Source organism: Diadema antillarum, unplaced genomic scaffold (assembly GCF_040938485.1).
Source record: "Diadema antillarum isolate AM-2024a unplaced genomic scaffold, OU_Dant_1.0 seq00001815_RagTag, whole genome shotgun sequence".
Taxonomy (NCBI): Eukaryota; Metazoa; Echinodermata; class Echinoidea; order Diadematoida; family Diadematidae; genus Diadema; species Diadema antillarum.
In genome coordinates, this window is record NW_027272490.1 from 180,747 (window position 1) to 198,885 (window position 18,139).

General features: G+C 40.1%; 1 protein-coding gene across 1 annotated transcript; it reads right to left on the reverse strand.

Annotated features, from left to right (window-relative positions):
• Positions 1–1,109: 1,109 nt before the first annotated feature.
• LOC139712515 (CMP-N-acetylneuraminate-poly-alpha-2,8-sialyltransferase-like) lies at positions 1,110–17,881 on the reverse strand. Its single transcript, XM_071624329.1, has 4 exons — positions 17,735–17,881; positions 17,122–17,257; positions 3,250–3,783; positions 1,110–1,386 (listed from the first exon to the last, which is right to left on the reverse strand). The coding sequence occupies exons 1-4, from the start codon at positions 17,865–17,867 to the stop codon at positions 1,110–1,112; spliced, it is 1,080 nt and encodes a 359-aa protein (XP_071480430.1). The 5' UTR covers positions 17,868–17,881.
• Between the last annotated feature and the right edge of the window lie 258 nt (positions 17,882–18,139).

Below are 18,139 nucleotides of genomic sequence, written 5' to 3' on the forward strand. Positions count from 1 at the left end.
TTCTGATTTTTGTGTGTTTGTTTTCCAACAAAGCAACATGATATCAGAATGGAACTTCCCTTTAAAGGTCCACAGAAATCAAAAACATTCTTCTCGTAATTTTCTTTGTTGACTTTGAATGTTGTATTGCATACCTACTTCTGGCGTATTGTGCCCTTTTACCAGTTTTTTGTTTTTGTTTTGTTTTGTTTCACCTACAAAAGTAATAACTGAACTTGAGATACATTTGAATAAGATGCAAAAAAGCTTTAAAAATTTTCAGGTTTGCAATCTTAACTGAATCACGCATACACACACATATTGTACGAAATGGGCCCTCTGAAAAGACTGACTGCAGAAATTGTGTGAGACAGTCCGAAAGAAGGAAGAAAAAACACCGTCTGGGGAAGGAGCTCTAAAATGATAGGGCACTCTTACAGAGCTAGCGTGGAGTGAACTGTGTCTGTTATATTTAGAACTAATCCTTTCGATTCAATTCAAAGGTTTTATTTTCACTCTTTGAAATGTCTGAATCAAACAAGCTTTCTTTGCGCTTGGTGTTTGCAGCGCAAGAGCATCAAGCGGAATGAGAGGATGTTGGGGAGATGTTTGATGGCTGCAATGGGTTTGTGATTTCTCGAATCATTTAAAGGTCACACAGTCATGTTATTGATTCACGATTTTTGTATTCGCTATGGAAAACAATATGTCTTCATATCTCTGTTATGGCGACGAAACCGTTTCCGATGTACTTTGTTTAACTAGCGTTACTGCTGGAAACTGATGTCCCATAGACGGCAATGAAATTGGCCTACACAGTGTAACGTATACTGCAACGGTGACGGTGGAAATTCTCTCTTTTTTTTTGCTTGTGTGTGTGGTTTTTTTTTCTTTATAGATAGTTCAGAATGGATGATTCCATGGGAATTACGAGATATCCAGAGATTCCTTTAAAAAAATAGGTCTTGTTGCTATTTGAATGTTTTCAGAGGCTAATTCAGTTGGATTTCTGTGGACTTAATCAGACAAGTCACGTACCAGCTCCGGCGTCAGTTCCCGACGTGTGCTCTCAATGCGAGTACATATGGACCACCATTGTGTTCAAGTCTCTTGAGTCTTAATTCGACCTATTACTCATCGTAGCAGCGTTCAGTCACTAATCGGAGTACACCCTCTTCGTCTAGCTTTCGCAACAAAGCAAATTCCCGAGGCATCTTGTGCACACCCACTGTGTCGTTTTTAGAGTAAAAGTTTCTTATGGTGGGTTCATAGTAATGGTATCGCAGTTCTCGGTTCCGGGAATCTTGCGGGAACGGATAGAACCCATATATGTTAACTTCATCACAGTGTAGAAGAGCGACAGTAACCACAGACAGTCCCGTAGACGGCAAGGGAATCTTCCAAATCCTGTAGAGAGAAAACAAGCCCACACAAGAAAATAATGTGGAATTTGATAACACAGTGAATTGTTCTCTGTAATGTTAAAATGACTTATTGTCAGAGAATGCTGACTCGGGGTCAACGGGTGGGACTCAGCAAAATTGAAATGGTTAAGTTTATATACGGGTGCGTTTACGCATTTTTTGATCTTATTTGAAATTTGAAATTCTGATGTGTCACAAATATCTGCCCTGTATTGTCTTTGCAAAGTTAATAACATTGTTTCAATGTCATGAAATAAATGATTTAAACAAAATACACTTAAATGCAAATAGAGCGAAAAGCTTCAATTAACATAGCATCTGTATGTGTGAAAATTTTTACGATGAAGGGTGCCGAACCACATTCATGGAATGAAACAACCGAGTGAGGGCACTCAGCCCCAGACCATCCCGTCCCAAGGGTAGGGGAACTTGTGGCATTTTCCTTTATGAAAATCAAAGTTGAATTCTAATTTGGGGACAGCTAAGAAGCGCATTGGTATATAGAAAGAGACCACGTAGCGAACAGCCAATTCAATAATAACGTAATGTAAATCATACAAACTGGTGCCAATTTTAACTTGTATATTCCTTGAACACTTTTTAGTCGCATATCCGCTGTAAGTATCTAGCAAGTGACAGTTTGCATTATTTTTGGGAACTATTGGAATCCGCAACACGATTGAAGACATAATAATTACGATGACTCTAGATTAGCAAGAAATAATGGACAATGAAGTGGTTTTATGATCTGCACAGAATGTGTGCATTAAGATGTTTAAACAGCACTTACAGAGCAGTCTGTCCCTAATATTGATTCCATTGACATTACTACTGTCTTCTGCGTTGAAGTTTGCTAATAAATATATCCTATATGGGATTGTTATGTTGTTTTATGAAGAACATGAAAACATAGGACGTTATGCCGACAATCGCATGTAGTGATATCACTGACATCGCGCATGACACTGACCCAATTTAAATCGGTTGTGTGGAAGATATGGAATTTTCTTTTCCGAAATTTGAGGTGAATGATTTTCAAGTCATTTTTGGCACCACCAAACAGCAGGGTTCCACTCTGAACACAAGATGCATAGCATAAGCGAAAAGCTAGCGCTTTTACTCTTGTTGCACTAAGTCAATCCTTACAGATAATGGCTGATTGTCCTGCCCGATATATCAGACCAACTGTTAAAATTTGTCCAAAAGCACCAAATTTGGTGCACATATAATCTTTTATAATTTACATTTAATATTTTATAACATACTTCATTTCTTCACAGATCATAAAGATCTAAACTTTCGCTTTGATATTGCAGAATTATTGTTTTCTGTTTTTGTATGACGCGATCATCTGAACAGCTATATATATTTAATGCAGCTTGCTGTCTTCTGTGGATAAGCACCATTAAATGATTGGTTTGAAACTAGTTTCTCCTTTTTGTTTGATTCCTTCTCTTTTTGAATAATTTCAAATATTACCATTATTGTGTTTTGGTGTTGTTGTCATTTTTATCACAATCATTACTAACATCGTTGTAGTTGCTGTTGCATGTATTAACAATTGACAAAAAGTATTTGAAAGCCGACAGGTTTCCAGCGCACACTTTCTGCAACCAGCCCCCCCCCCCCCCCCGGGGGGGGGGGGGGGCTTTGGACGAATGGTGGGGTTCCAGTCAACACAACCGGATGCGTTTGTCTGTTTGTTTGTTTGTGTGTGTGTGTGTGTGTGTGTGTGTGTGTGTGTAAATATCTCAGCAGTCATGCAGATCTCGAAATTTGTTGTCTGTTGGAAGATGGAAAAAGCAAAAGGGTTGTAACTACAAATAGGTCATGCAAATTGCGATACCTGGACGCAAGGTACATCAATGACTCTGGACTATAGGCCCATGATGGCTGGAGATTCAGAGTTCTGTTAAACAGCGAAGCCACAGTACGCAGCTTTTGAGGATTTCCCTTAGGGTACCACACAATTGTCTTGTTTGTAATGCTGAACGTTCTCTCTGCGTAAGGAAGTCCCTTTTTATCCCGAAGTAAGTCACGTGGCACTTTTGTTTTTGACAGTTCGAGCAATTCTGCTCTGTTTACTGTAGTTAAACTTATCCTTGACCCGACATCAGATGAGAAATTTCTCCCAACGGGCGCGAGATTCAGCCTGAAAATAAAGTCGTGCTCGTCGATTTCGCTTCCACACCGACTATTCTCCAGTATCCCAGAGTTCCCCACGACAGCGCATCGTGGCCCTATGGCTGGTAGTGGTTCCGTCTGGTTTTGTGCGATGATGGTAGATTCATTGGTGCCGAATTGAAAAGCTTCCGCTGCGATGCCCAGGCGATATATTCTGACCGTTGTATTGGTGGTCAAGTATTTCTTAATCTTTTTGCTGGAAGACAAAAAAAAAATGGTGAAAGAGACCCTTTAGTTCGACCTGGTTAGGAAAGTAAAAAATGAGGTTATGATGGCGTGCTTGGATATCTACGTGTTGATAGACAACGTACATTGACGTAAAGGGCCCCGGAGAAAGTCATGCATTTTCATGAAATTCTTTTGATCTTCTTCTTCTTAATCTGTTAATTATGTGTTATTGATACTGCAACCCCTACACTCTGGGAATGGAAATGACGGAAACGCGCTTTGATAACAAGCATTTGTTTGAATTGTAGGAATTTGGTACAAAGAGATCTGATACTATGAATAACTTCCTGCACACACACACAAAAAAAATCGTATTCGTTCCTAATCGAATAACTGTTTCGTTCTAATATTTTTGTGGACTAATACAACAAAATGTCCAATTGAAACACTGCTTCAGTTGGAAATACAGGTGTACTATGATATAGATAAAAGTGCGCTTATAATTTCAGTATGATGAATCATATACAGGTAAGGGGAAAACTGGATTAATAAACTCAAATTAATGTATTCGTGCATCGAGTGCTTTTATTTCAACTGATTGCCCTTTATCGACTTGAGTACTCACCGGGTATTCATTGTTTTAGTAGCAGTCACGATAAAAAAAAAAAGTTCGTAGGCATACATACTTCAACGAGTGTATGTACAAGCATGCACATGACTGTTTTTAGCATGGCTGCTACACCGAATAATGTACTTTATATTCACGTCGATAAAGGGTTACTTTGTTTATCAGTTAGATTAATAAAGTAAACAAAAAAATGGGGACCACTCAAAGAAATAGAGAACAGTGTCCTGATCTCTCATTTGTGATTTGCATTTGTATGATGAAATAATAACTACATGTATATTGTTTTTTTTCTCTCTCTCTACCGAATTCTGCTGATTGAGTTGTAGTCATCTACGATGTAACAGGTTTCCATTTTTTCTTCACAATGCTACTACTAGTGCCGTTATAATGAAAAAGAAAGAAAGAAAGAAAGAAGAAGAAGAGGAAGAAGAAGGAGAAGGAGAAGGAGAAAGGTGAGAGAAAAAGCTATAGTCTGTCCGGTCTCTAAAGTGCATTCAGAGATGTTTAATTAAATCCAAATGTAAATGCGGATGGAGTGAAAGCAGCAATATTAATTGGAGCACATCAGTGACAATTTGAGGAAAATCTGACCCTTTGTTCAACATTCTTGATTTTTTTTTTTTTTAAGTTCGAGTGCCGTCATTGCTTGATAAGACGAAAATTTGTTAAGAAACGTATCTATCGCACACGCAAATGTGACACAACGGGAGGCGTAACATTACAAATCCAAATACCGCACTGCATGCGCGTCCCCATATTTACACATGACACCACGAGCGTGGTACCGCACCCCGGGGTGCGTTTTTTTTTTTTTTAAGACGGCACAGATTGGGGCATGGCGCGTGTTAAACCTATGGGAAAAACGTTGGGTTAGGGTTTTTGGTTAGGGTTATGGTTAGGGTTAGGGTTGGGGTTGGGGTTAGGGTTAGGGTTAGGGTTAGGGTTAGGGTTTGATGGTTAGGGTTAGGTTTAGGAATAGGGTCCCCGATAGATTTTTAGTTTCCCCAATCTGTGCCGTCTAAAAAAAACACGCCCCCGGGGTACCGTCATACCCCGGGTATCGGGTTATAATTATGGCGCCATCTCATGTTCAGAAGACGTATATTTGTACACTGCGGTCATTGTGGCCAAAATTTAGCACTCGGGAATAATGATCCAAATGCAATCATCATGTACCACTATTCATGGGCGTCACCAGGGGGGGGGGGGGGGGGGTGCGTTGGGTGCGAACGCACCCCCCTTCAGACCCTTAAAAAAAAAAAAAAAAAAAAATCAGTCTGCGAGCGACCTCAACGCCGGACCCTAAATAATCATTATTTTTTATCTTTTTTGTTGTTGTTGATATTTTGCATCGGGGACAAAAAAAAAATAATAAATCGTGGGCAAAAACAATTCGCACCCCTGGTTCTGGCAGCACTGATTTTATACATATCTACTAGTACAAGTGTATACAGTGTTTATTATACAACACCTCAGAATGATGTCGAATTGTGATTGGCCAAGAACATGTCACATGACATTCAATAGAAAATACCTATCAAACTCATTGAGAGTGACAGCCATACAATAGGCCCCTGGCATGGGCCTATAGCACGGCTCGAAGGTACTATAGCACGGCTTCGCGGGGGGCTACTAATGCATGGCCGCTCACAGAGTTCTGTGGCTCACACCCGTAGCAAAGCGCCAGCAAACTACATTGTACAGTGTACGTGCTGGCCGGCTGCGCTGCGCTGCCGGTAAGTCTCACAGACCAGGCGCGGCGGAGTACTGCAACGTTAACGTGTACGCGCAGTTACTTTACCTAGCTAGTTGCATGTGTGTATCGCGCGGCCTGTATACACCTAGCGGTACTGCTGTGTTTTTACTTTTGACTCTGATCTGCTACGTGGACCACAGTGATCCCAACATCAAGACTTCATTTCAAGTTGAGAAACCGTAATTTGATTATTTTTCTGTGTTTTTATACAAAATCATTTTCGGAAATAGACAAAGTCTAGACCTACTACTAGATCTACCGACATCTCAGATCGACCTAACACTTAACAGTCAGGCCTAACTCGATCTAACGTTAGCGTAGAATGGGTATAGACCCTGCGGAGTTCGTGATTCCTGTGACTGTGTGGTCGAATCATGACGAGTGTTTGAAAGCAGCACACAGGGTGGTTTACAATTCTCTGCCTAATTGTTACATTTATTTTTGGGCCTTCCTGAGTTGGCGGTCACTAATTTTGTATTGTGATTGTGGACAAGGTGTTGTATAAAACGAATAATTTATGATTTTGTTCGTGCATTGGGGCACGTAATACCGCACTCGGCGCGAGATTCGCCACTGGTCTATTCAACGCGGCGCTACGCGCCTTGTTGAATAGACCAGTGGCTCATCTCGCGCCTCGTGCGATATTCGTGCCCTATGCACTCACAACTCATAAATTATTCGTATACTATTTAGATAGATTTTGGACATCCTTCCCATGCTTGGTCACTTCGACGCCACCTCGCTGGTCATACCTCCCCCAGTCTGAACATAAACCGACACCCTTGACTACCAGTGGCGGATCCAGGGGGAGGGGCGCAACGGGCGCCCCCCCCCCCCCGCCCCCTCTTAATTTCCAAAGCGAAAAAGTATAGCTACAAACGGCAGTTTTTGGACTGTAAAATGTCAAAATTTTCAAGCTCGCTGGCTCCGCTCGCTGGCATTTAGTCGTAATGCCATTCTCCTGAAGTTGCTGCCAGTAATTGTGGGCAGCTCCACCCGGAGCGCCCCCCCCCCCCTTATTGCAAAAAAAAAAAAAAAAAAAAAAAAATATATATATATATATATATATAGCTACAAACGGCAGTTTTTGGACTGTAAAATGTCACAATTTTCAAGCTCGCTTGCTCCGCTCGCTCGCATTTAAATTCTCCTGATATTGCTGGCAGTAATTGCCTGCAGTTGCGTCCGGTGCGCCCCCTTAACTTCGAAAGCAAAAAAGATATAGCTTCAAACGGCAGTTTTGGACTGTAAATTGTCAAAATTTTCGAGCTCGCTCGCATTTAATCTTTATGCAATTCCCCTGATGTTACTGCCAGTAATTGTCTGCAGTTGCGCCCGGTGCGCCCCCCCCCCCCCCCTTAATTTCCAAAGCGAAAAAAAATATAGCTACAAACGGCAGTTTTTCTACTGTAAAATGTCAAAACTTTCGAGCTCGCTCTCTTCGCTCGCTTGCATTGAATCGTTAATGCAATTCACCTGATGTTGCTGCAAGTACTTGCCAGCAGTTGCGCCCGTTGGCATGCGCTCAACCCCCCCCCCCCTTAATTTCCAAAGCGAAAAAAAGTATGGCTAAGAACGGCAGTTTTTGGACTGTAAAATGTAAAATTTTCAAGCTCGCTCGCATTTAATCGTTATGCAGTTCACCTGATGTTGCTGCCAGTAATTGCCAGCAGTTCCGCCCGGTGCGCCCCCCTCCCTTGATTTCCAAAGCGAAAAAATATGGCTGGGAACGGCAGCTTTTGGACTGTAAAATGTAAAATTTTCAAGCTCGCTCGCTCCGCTTACTCGCATTTAATCGTTATGCCATTCACCTGATGTTGCTGCCAGTAATTGCCAGCAGTTGCGCCCGGTGCGCCCCCCCCCCTTAATTTCCAAAGCAAAAAAATATGGCTACAAACGGCAATTTTGGGACTGTAAAATGTCAAAATTTTCAAGCTCGCTCGCTCGCATTTAATCGTTAAGCCATTCTCCCGATATTGCTGCTAGTATAATTTGTCGTTTCACACCGTCATCCGCTCGCTCGCATTTAAATTCTCCTGATATTGCTGGCAGTAACTGCCAGCAGTTGCGCCCGAAAGCAAAAAAAGATATAGCTTCAAACGGCAGTTTTTGGACTGTAAAATGTAAAATTTTCAAGCTCGCTCGCATTTAATCGTTATGCAGTTCACCTGATGTTGCTGCCAGTAATTGCCAGCAGTTCCGCCCGGTGCGCCCCCCTCCCTTAATTTCCAAAGCGAAAAAATATGGCTAAGAACAGCAGTTTTTGGACTGTAAAATGTAAAATTTTCAAGCTCGCTCTCTTCGCTCGCTCGCATTTAATCGTTATGCTCTCCTGATATTGCTGCCAGTAATTGTTAGGAGTTGCGCCCGATGCGCCCCGCTTAATTTCCAAAGCGAAAAAATAAAGCAACAAACGACAGGTTGTTTTTTTTACTGTAAAATGTCAAAATATTCAAGCTCGCTCGCTCCGCTCGCTCGCATTTAATTGTTATGCCTTTCTCCTGATATTGCTGCCAGTAATTGCTGACAGTTGCGCCCGGTGCGCCCTCCCCCCTTTATTTTCAGAGCGAAAAAATATAGCTCCAAATGGTAGTTTTTTTTACTGTAAAATGTCAAAATTTTCAAGCTCGCTCTCTTCGCTTACTCGCATTTAATCGTTATGCCATTCACCTGATGTTGCTGCCAGTAATTGCCAGCAGTTGCGCCCGGTGCGCCCCCCTTAATTTCCAAAGCAAAAAAATATGGCTTCAAACGGCAATTTTGGACTGTAAATTGTCAAAATTTTCGAGCTCGCTCGCATTTAATCTTTATGCAATTCCCCTGATGTTACTGCCAGTAATTGTCTGCAGTTGCGCCCGGTGCGCCCCCCCCCCCCCTTAATTTCCAAAGCGAAAAAAAATATAGCTACAAACGGCAGTTTTTCTACTGTAAAATGTCAAAACTTTCGAGCTCGCTCTCTTCGCTCGCTTGCATTGAATCGTTAATGCAATTCACCTGATGTTGCTGCAAGTACTTGCCAGCAGTTGCGCCCGTTGGCATGCGCTCAACCCCCCCCCCCCTTAATTTCCAAAGCGAAAAAAAGTATGGCTAAGAACGGCAGTTTTTGGACTGTAAAATGTAAAATTTTCAAGCTCGCTCGCATTTAATCGTTATGCAGTTCACCTGATGTTGCTGCCAGTAATTGCCAGCAGTTCCGCCCGGTGCGCCCCCCTCCCTTGATTTCCAAAGCGAAAAAATATGGCTGGGAACGGCAGCTTTTGGACTGTAAAATGTAAAATTTTCAAGCTCGCTCGCTCCGCTTACTCGCATTTAATCGTTATGCCATTCACCTGATGTTGCTGCCAGTAATTGCCAGCAGTTGCGCCCGGTGCGCCCCCCCCCCCCCCTTAATTTCCAAAGCAAAAAAATATGGCTACAAACGGCAATTTTGGGACTGTAAAATGTCAAAATTTTCAAGCTCGCTCGCTCGCATTTAATCGTTAAGCCATTCTCCCGATATTGCTGCTAGTATAATTTGTCGTTTCACACCGTCATCCGCTCGCTCGCATTTAAATTCTCCTGATATTGCTGGCAGTAACTGCCAGCAGTTGCGCCCGAAAGCAAAAAAAGATATAGCTTCAAACGGCAGTTTTTGGACTGTAAAATGTAAAATTTTCAAGCTCGCTCGCATTTAATCGTTATGCAGTTCACCTGATGTTGCTGCCAGTAATTGCCAGCAGTTCCGCCCGGTGCGCCCCCCTCCCTTAATTTCCAAAGCGAAAAAATATGGCTATATAAGAACAGCAGTTTTTGGACTGTAAAATGTAAAATTTTCAAGCTCGCTCTCTTCGCTCGCTCGCATTTAATCGTTATGCTCTCCTGATATTGCTGCCAGTAATTGTTAGGAGTTGCGCCCGATGCGCCCCGCTTAATTTCCAAAGCGAAAAAATAAAGCAACAAACGACAGGTTGTTTTTTTTACTGTAAAATGTCAAAATATTCAAGCTCGCTCGCTCCGCTCGCTCGCATTTAATTGTTATGCCTTTCTCCTGATATTGCTGCCAGTAATTGCTGACAGTTGCGCCCGGTGCGCCCTCCCCCCTTTATTTTCAGAGCGAAAAAATATAGCTCCAAATGGTAGTTTTTTTTTACTGTAAAATGTCAAAATTTTCAAGCTCGCTCTCTTCGCTTACTCGCATTTAATCGTTATGCCATTCACCTGATGTTGCTGCCAGTAATTGCCAGCAGTTGCGCCCGGTGCGCCCCCCTTAATTTCCAAAGCAAAAAAAATATGGCTTCAAACGGCAATTTTGGGACTGTAAAATGTCAAAATTTTCAAGCTCGCTCGCTCGCCCGCTCGCATGTAATCGTTAAGCCATTCTCCCGATATTGCTGCCAGTTATTTGTCGTTTCACACCGTCAAATCCATTTATAGGGGGACAACCCCCGCCCACAACCTCCCCCCTTGCTCGTTCCGCTTGTTCGGGCTAGGTCGCGTTCATGACATCAGTGTAAGAATTATTACTAGAAGTTTATTTGAATTATACCATTTAAAGGCAAATTGTTAAATAACAATTTACTTCAAAATGTACTGATACCTTAAACAAGTGGGACTGTTTCAAGTCGATAAAACTCGCAAAATACCTGCATCAAATTGCACCATTTACAACATCAAAATGCAAAAAGTGCTCACCGTGGGAGGGGGCCACTCCCTCCCAACAGGCTCCCACATCCCCCCCCCCCCCCTTCGCTCACTCCTCTCGCTCTTGCTTGGCCGCCTTCATGATATTCAGTGTAAATATCAAAACAGGAAGTTTATTTGGATGATACTATTTTATAGGCAAATTGTTCGATATCAATCTACATCAAAATATACTGCTTTACTTTAAACAAATGGGACTGTTTCAAGTCGATAAAACAAGCAAAACATGCATCAACCCCCCCCCCCCCCCCCTCGCTCTCTCCGCTTGCTCGGGCTCGGTCGCGTTCATGACATCAGTGTAAGAATCAATACAAAAAGTTTATTGAAATGATATAGTTTATATGCACATTGTTGAACAACAAATTCCATCAAAATGTACTGCTATACCTTAAACAAGTGGGACTGTTTCAAGTCGATAAAAACACGCAAAAAGCCTGCATCAAATTGCACCATTTACAACATCAAAATGCAAAAAGTTCTCACCGTGGGAGGGGGGGGGGGGACAACAGGCACTTCCACACCCTCCCCCCCCCCCTTGCTTGCTCCCTCGCATACTAACACCCCCCCCCCCCCCCCCAAGATGAAATCCTAGCTACGCCGGTGCCCTTTCCCCGCTTGGTTTCCCTTAAAAACAGTAAAAGTCTAGGGATTTAGAGCTTCCTATATTCCAAATGTTTGTCAAAAAAAATATCGTTACATTAGGGTCAAAACGCACCCCCCTTGAATAAAAGCTGGTGACGCCCCTGCTATTCGGCCCTGTTATGGAGTTTTGTGCCCTTATTACTATAGGTCTAATAATGATGAGATGATACTTTTTAGGTTTTCAAAATATTCAATTTCAATTTTGAACAGTTTTTCAGAACAAGATGATTTCAATCCACGAACTTGTCCTATATGTTTACTTATTTTACGTCTTCCGTGGATTGGTAGTGCATGGTGCTGTGCAGCTGTGGAGTGTGTGACACTCACATCATTGGTGCATAGTGTATGCAAGGTGCACTGTGGTGAGCACTGTGGCTGATTCTGCTGCACTACTAAGATCATTGTTGTGTAAAAAAAAATCTTCCAAGAAGCACTGAAATATTTTGGGTATCCAAAGATAAAGCACCGACAAACGATAATGATAATTATAATAATGATAATAATAATGATGATGATGATGATGATGATAATAATAATAATGGTAATAATGATAATAATAATCCAAAAAATTGCGGATTTCTTTTTGGTACCCCCAGGGTACCATAGACCACATCACATAAGCCTAGGGACTTCGCTTGAAATTTACGCACTGACGGCTGGGCGTAGAGTCTAACTGAGCTCCACACCGGCGCCATGGTGTCTATCGTGCGAGAACTGTACAATCGCATATTGTACATGTATTGTTATTCAGATTACAGGCGCGCTGGGCCAGTGATTTATTGTTGCCTGATATCAATTGCATCTATCCAGTCTAACCATATCGCTGCAATTGATATCACTACAATAAATGTATGGTTGCGCGAAACGGAGGATGCTACACCAGACTCTCATAAACCATGATAACGTAGAAGATCTTCTTTCTTTTTTCTTTTCTTTTTGAGCTGATTTCTGAAAAGAACAAGTAAACACGCCAAAATAAACTTGTGCTATGATATTTAATAGTCACCTCCTGGGATCGATAGTCAACATGATTATCATTAGATCTTGAAAAGTCTGAGATGAACTAATTTTTTCCATGTTTTTCTACGTGCTGTCAACATTTCAAGGGAATCTAAGTATAAGGCGTAGACATTCAAGATAGAAAAATAGTCATTTTAAGGTCATACTTGCGTCTTACAGTTAAGTAAACCTCTTTGATCCCCGCCTGTCTGTGTGTTTGTGGTTAAATGTGTTGCGAATCAAAATCTGGATTCACTGGTTGACATAACTGAAGTTAATAAAATAATGGCGTTCATGAAAATAAGAGGATGGGGAGGGGGAGGTGAATCTAAAATGTGAAAACTTGTGTACCTCACGTGAGGTGGTTTAGCTGCAACTGAAATTCTTTTTCACTTGAAAAAGAAGCACTGTTGCAAACTAGAGTTCCTCCTTGTGAAACCGGTAGTATATGTTAAAAAATACAATCTTTTTCTAGAGTGTAACTAAACTCCTCCTGTAATAAAATTCACCAAGCATACGCCACATGTATACGTTTACGTTGTACGTCCAGAAAAGATATATGGTGATAAAGAGCAGAAAGATTATTTTTCAGAAACACAGTCTGGTAGCTCACCGATTCTGCTGATTATAATTTTTCGCTTAGTCTCTCACCCATTACCTAAAATGTGAGAAAACACAGATTTAATACCATTATAATATGGTATTTAATAAATATTTCATCAATTATCAATTATTCATTTATCTTATTTATCTTTGTATCTAATACCATAATAATATTACAGTATTTAATACATATTATGATAAACATCATGTCATCTGCTAATAGGGCAAAGTGGCACGATCTGGGGGCAAATTGGAATGGTATTCCATTTTGCCTAATTCACTCTGTCCCGACTATGTCCGAAGATTTCTCCGGACATGTATATCACTGTATTCACTAGCCCTGGTGCAATTACTATGTTCAAAGTAAGCTTAAGCCCATTTATAATTGATATGATTTTCGAGGTAATTCAGCATAATCATGGTGATCTAGATGCAAAATGTTTATATCATTATTGGTTAGATGTATGGAAGACAGATGATATATATTTATATATATATATATATATATATATATTTATTTATTATAATTCATGTTCCATATTCCATTTGATTTGAAGCAGAAATGTTTTTCACACAATGGTCAGTTTGAACCAATAATGCACAAATGTATAAGGACATTTGTAATTGACGTGTAATATGAGGAACCCACTAAAAAGCAAAGCTTGTAGGATGTCAGAAGTGACTTAACATACAAAATACAAAATATCGAGAATATTACAAAGTTTACGGGATGTACAAAGTATAATATATAATGTTTATGATTAACTTATGGTATAAATGCTAAGAAAAGTGGCAAGTTGATCAAGCTAATGAAGTCATCCGAGCGAGGCATCATTTGAGTATGCAAAAAAAAAAAGAAAAAAAATTTCAAGTGATTACGGCAAAATAATTAAACATAGGATTTTAGAAAATTGGCTTTCAGATTTTTCTTAAAGGAGCTTAAAGAACTTGAGTGCAACCGAACCGAATCTAACTCATTCCAGAAAGAAGGGCCGGTCGATGTAATTGTCTTAAGGGCTAAAGCTGTACGGACAGGGTAAAAATGATAGAATTCACAGTGTCTTGTATAAGGGTAAGTATGAATATCACTGTTTTTCACAAACATTGAGGAAAATATACTAGGAAGGTCACCAGTATTCAACTTATACATGAAAATTCCAACATGATACAAATACAAATCAGAATTTTTTAACAATTTACTTGAAACAAACAATTCATCAGTGTGATCAAAAAATTGTGCTCGATTTATAATCCGTAAGGCCTTTTTCTGAACCAAAAATAACGAATCAATTTTAGTCTTTGAGCAATTCCCCCAGGCTAATATTCCGTCATTCAAGTAAGGTAATAATAAGGTTGTATAAAGAGAATGCAATATTGGCTTTGGGAAGAGATATTTCAGTTTGTGAAGAATTCCAACATTCTTGCACAACAATTTACATAAATAATCAACAAGTACCTTCCATGAAAGGTTACTGTCAATATAAATACCAAAAAATTTTGTTGAATCTATTTGATTTAACTGTAAACCGTTCATTAAAACTAAACCTGGAAGAGATTTTGTTGTGTTACTGAAAACCACATAATTGGTCTTATTTATGTTAAGCGACAATTTATTTGCCTGAATCCACTCAAACACCAACTTAAGTTCATTATTCAAAGAATCGAGCAAAACATAAGGATCTGAGTGAGAATAAAAGAGACTTGTATCATCTGCGAACAGAAGAAAAGACAGCAGAAAGGATGAGTTCTGGAAGTCATTGATGTATAAAACGAATAAAAGAGGACCTAAGAGGGAGCCCTGTGGAACACCACAACAAATCGAGTTTATATCAGATTCATGATTACTTACGGAAACAAATTGAGTTCGACCGGTAAGATAACTTCTGAACCACTCCAAGGCCTTTCCACGAATACCGTAATGTTTTAGTTTATACAAAAGAATTTCGTGATCTATTGTGTCAAAGGCCTTGGAGTAGTCCAGAAACAGACCGACTGTATGCGACTTTGTGTCTATAGCTCTTACAACTTTCTCAACCAGTAGTAATATAGCATGGGTGGTTGCATGTTTTTTCCGGAACCCGAATTGATTATCAGCTAAAATATCACATTCGTTTACAAATTTGATTAAACGATTATAAACCACCTTCTCAAGTAATTTAGAAAAGGATGACAGAAGCGATATTGGTCGATAATTTCCTAACTCATCCTCTCTGCCTTTCTTATGAATTGGGATAACTTTAGCAATTTTCATTTTAATGAGCACAATACCAGTTAATAAAGATAAATTCAAAATGTGAACTAATGGTGATAGTATTTCGTTTACAATACATTTCATGAGGTGATTAGAAATCCCATCATGACCTGTACCCTTCTTGGGGCTAAAAGAATTGACAATATCTAAGACATCTGTTTCAAGTACTGGGAGAAAAAATAAAGACTGAGGATTGGAATTTAGTAGGTAAGAATGAAAGGGTATACATGTGTACAGATGAAATATTGCGGGCCAGATTCGGACCAATATTAACAAAAAAAGAGTTAAATGCTTCCGCAATTTCCACATCATCTGTTAAATTCTTCCCTTCACAAAGGATATTATCAATAATACCCTTATTTACACGTTTATGAATAACACTATTTATTACATGCCAGGTAGATTTTGCATCTGACTATTCCGATATTCTGTACAAATCACGTATAAATATTTTTGATACTTATTCCTTTCTTCTTCTTTTTTTGCCCAGCCCTAATCACAAATGATGCAGCATTTCTGCTTGGTTCGATCTTTGTGCATGAGCTCAGAGTGAGGACAGCAGAACATAGAATTTGTAAGCAGGGAGGTGCCACCTCCCTGTTCTAAGGAAGTGTTTCCCTTTACTCCATGCTCCACTTGACTCGGGTTCTCCTACGTGTCATGGCGTTATCGTGGAATCGCCCTGATATTAGAAGCATTACAAGTGCATGTAAAGTATATGTATATGAATTACTGGTGCTGGCATGGCATTACAAATCTTCCTGAACAAAAATCTTCTGACTACAAAGAAAGCCTTGTTCAAATATTTTGTGTGTGTGTGTGTGTGTGTGTGTATGTGTGTGTGTGTGTGTGTATGTGTGTGTGTGTGTGTGTGTGTTGCAACAATTAAGCAATTATGTAAATTGGTTAGTTTCCTTGTGAACAAGACAGCACAGACTGTAAAAGAGCTATAGTTCAAATATTGTGTGTGTGTGTGTGTGTATGTGTGTGTGTGTGTGTGTGTGTGTGTGTGTGTGTGTGTGTGTTGCAACAATTAAGCAATTATGTAAATTGGTTAGTTTCCTTGTGAACAAGACAGCACAGACTGTAAAAGAGCTATAGTTAAGATGAATTTAGGTGCATAACAACATAACGGGTACCAAAAAGACTGAGACGCTTACATTTTTTTTCCCTTGCTCATCCATGCTGAAAGTTTTTTCTCGTTTTTTCCCCCCGACACGTCATTCGTTCAACATTGGAGGTACAAAGAAAGATAGTCTTTTGTGTCTCCATGGTTCAACGTGTGACGCCTACACGCCGTGGTATTGGGAGAGTTGGGTGTTGTCCCTCTTTCATTTGGCAAACGGTCAAGACCATACAATATTGACAATTCACTCAAGCTCTTGTCAAAAGTATAGTCTTTTTGAAAGCACTGCTGCAATGAAAACTCAATGGTGTGATATGAATCAGCCACCATGCAGTGACTCTACTTTGTAAGATATTAATTTGCAAATGGCCCCACTGGAAAAGTATTTCGTTTTTCTTTGATAGTGACTTTCTATTTTTTGTGAAAAGTTACTTTCCTGCAACATGCGAAAATAATCCCTGTGTAACGAAGAAATGTGGAGTGAGCCATTCGAAAGAGTAAGAAGTTAACTCCCTATACATCCCTTTGTTTAAAGTTATTGTTTTGTTAGTTCCTGGGCACGTGACACATGACATATTAATATATTTATGTACCTATATTCAGAGAGAGGCATGACAAAGATCGATGGGACGAGTGGTATACGTGTGCATGCGTTGTGTCTTCCTGTGTATATTGGCTTACCGTGAAATAGCAATTGCTGTAGCCGATAATGATCTCTTCATGTGCTTCATGTGCTCAACCGACGAGATTAGAACAGATGTGCTATTATATGTGTCTTCAACGGCTACCTTGGGTATCGCATTCATGGCTGCTGACACTGAAAAAGAAAATACAAAACTTAATCTTTCTCATGATATAATCATTCAGTAGTCTTTCTACAATATTGTATGATCGTTTTCACCAGATTATAGCTTCTTCAGGGTTGCCGACGTTCTGTATAGGGACGCCTGCAAATTAAGGAGGGACAATTTGTTCAAAGATTTTGTCCAAGGATAAACACACTTGGCCCGTGCTTATTAAAAAAACAGAATCCAGCCTTATCCAAATGCATAAACACATTGATATTAGAATCAAAGTAAAGCATGCAAAGCTCAACTCGTCAACTTGGGCATTTCGAATTACTTGGTAAATAGACCTGTTCTATGGGGTAAGTACACAATGTTGTTTGATGTTAGAAAAAAAAAATCTGATTCTGTCGTCATTAGTTTAGCAATGTCTATACTGCAGAGAAGGGATTCAGTACGCTATATTAAAGCTCTGTAGTCTAGAGTCAAGTAGAAACTGCCAACTTTACCTGATCCTTCTCTGCGCATGAGTAAATGTACCTTCCCGAAGTTGATTCTCCACACTACACAAGCAATCAGGACCTCGGTGACGAGAAGCCATGTTCTTCCCCGGCATAACATTGATCGTTTCAGCGGATACATGCCTGCATAGCAAACTCACAGCGATTGCATGAATTTTCTTCCTAATCTATCAAACAGTCTGAATCAGTATGATCCGCTACATCAACTATAATGGGGTCAATCTCTGCTCGGTATACGAGTAGAATACAACCATGCGTAAAACATGACACACTGACACGTTCCATTCACTCAAAGCGCTCAGTGGTTCCATTACAAACGAAAAGTCAACGTTGCCACAATTGGCATAATCAAGCTCTCCGGTATAAATTTGACCTCTTTGTCATCTATAGCAT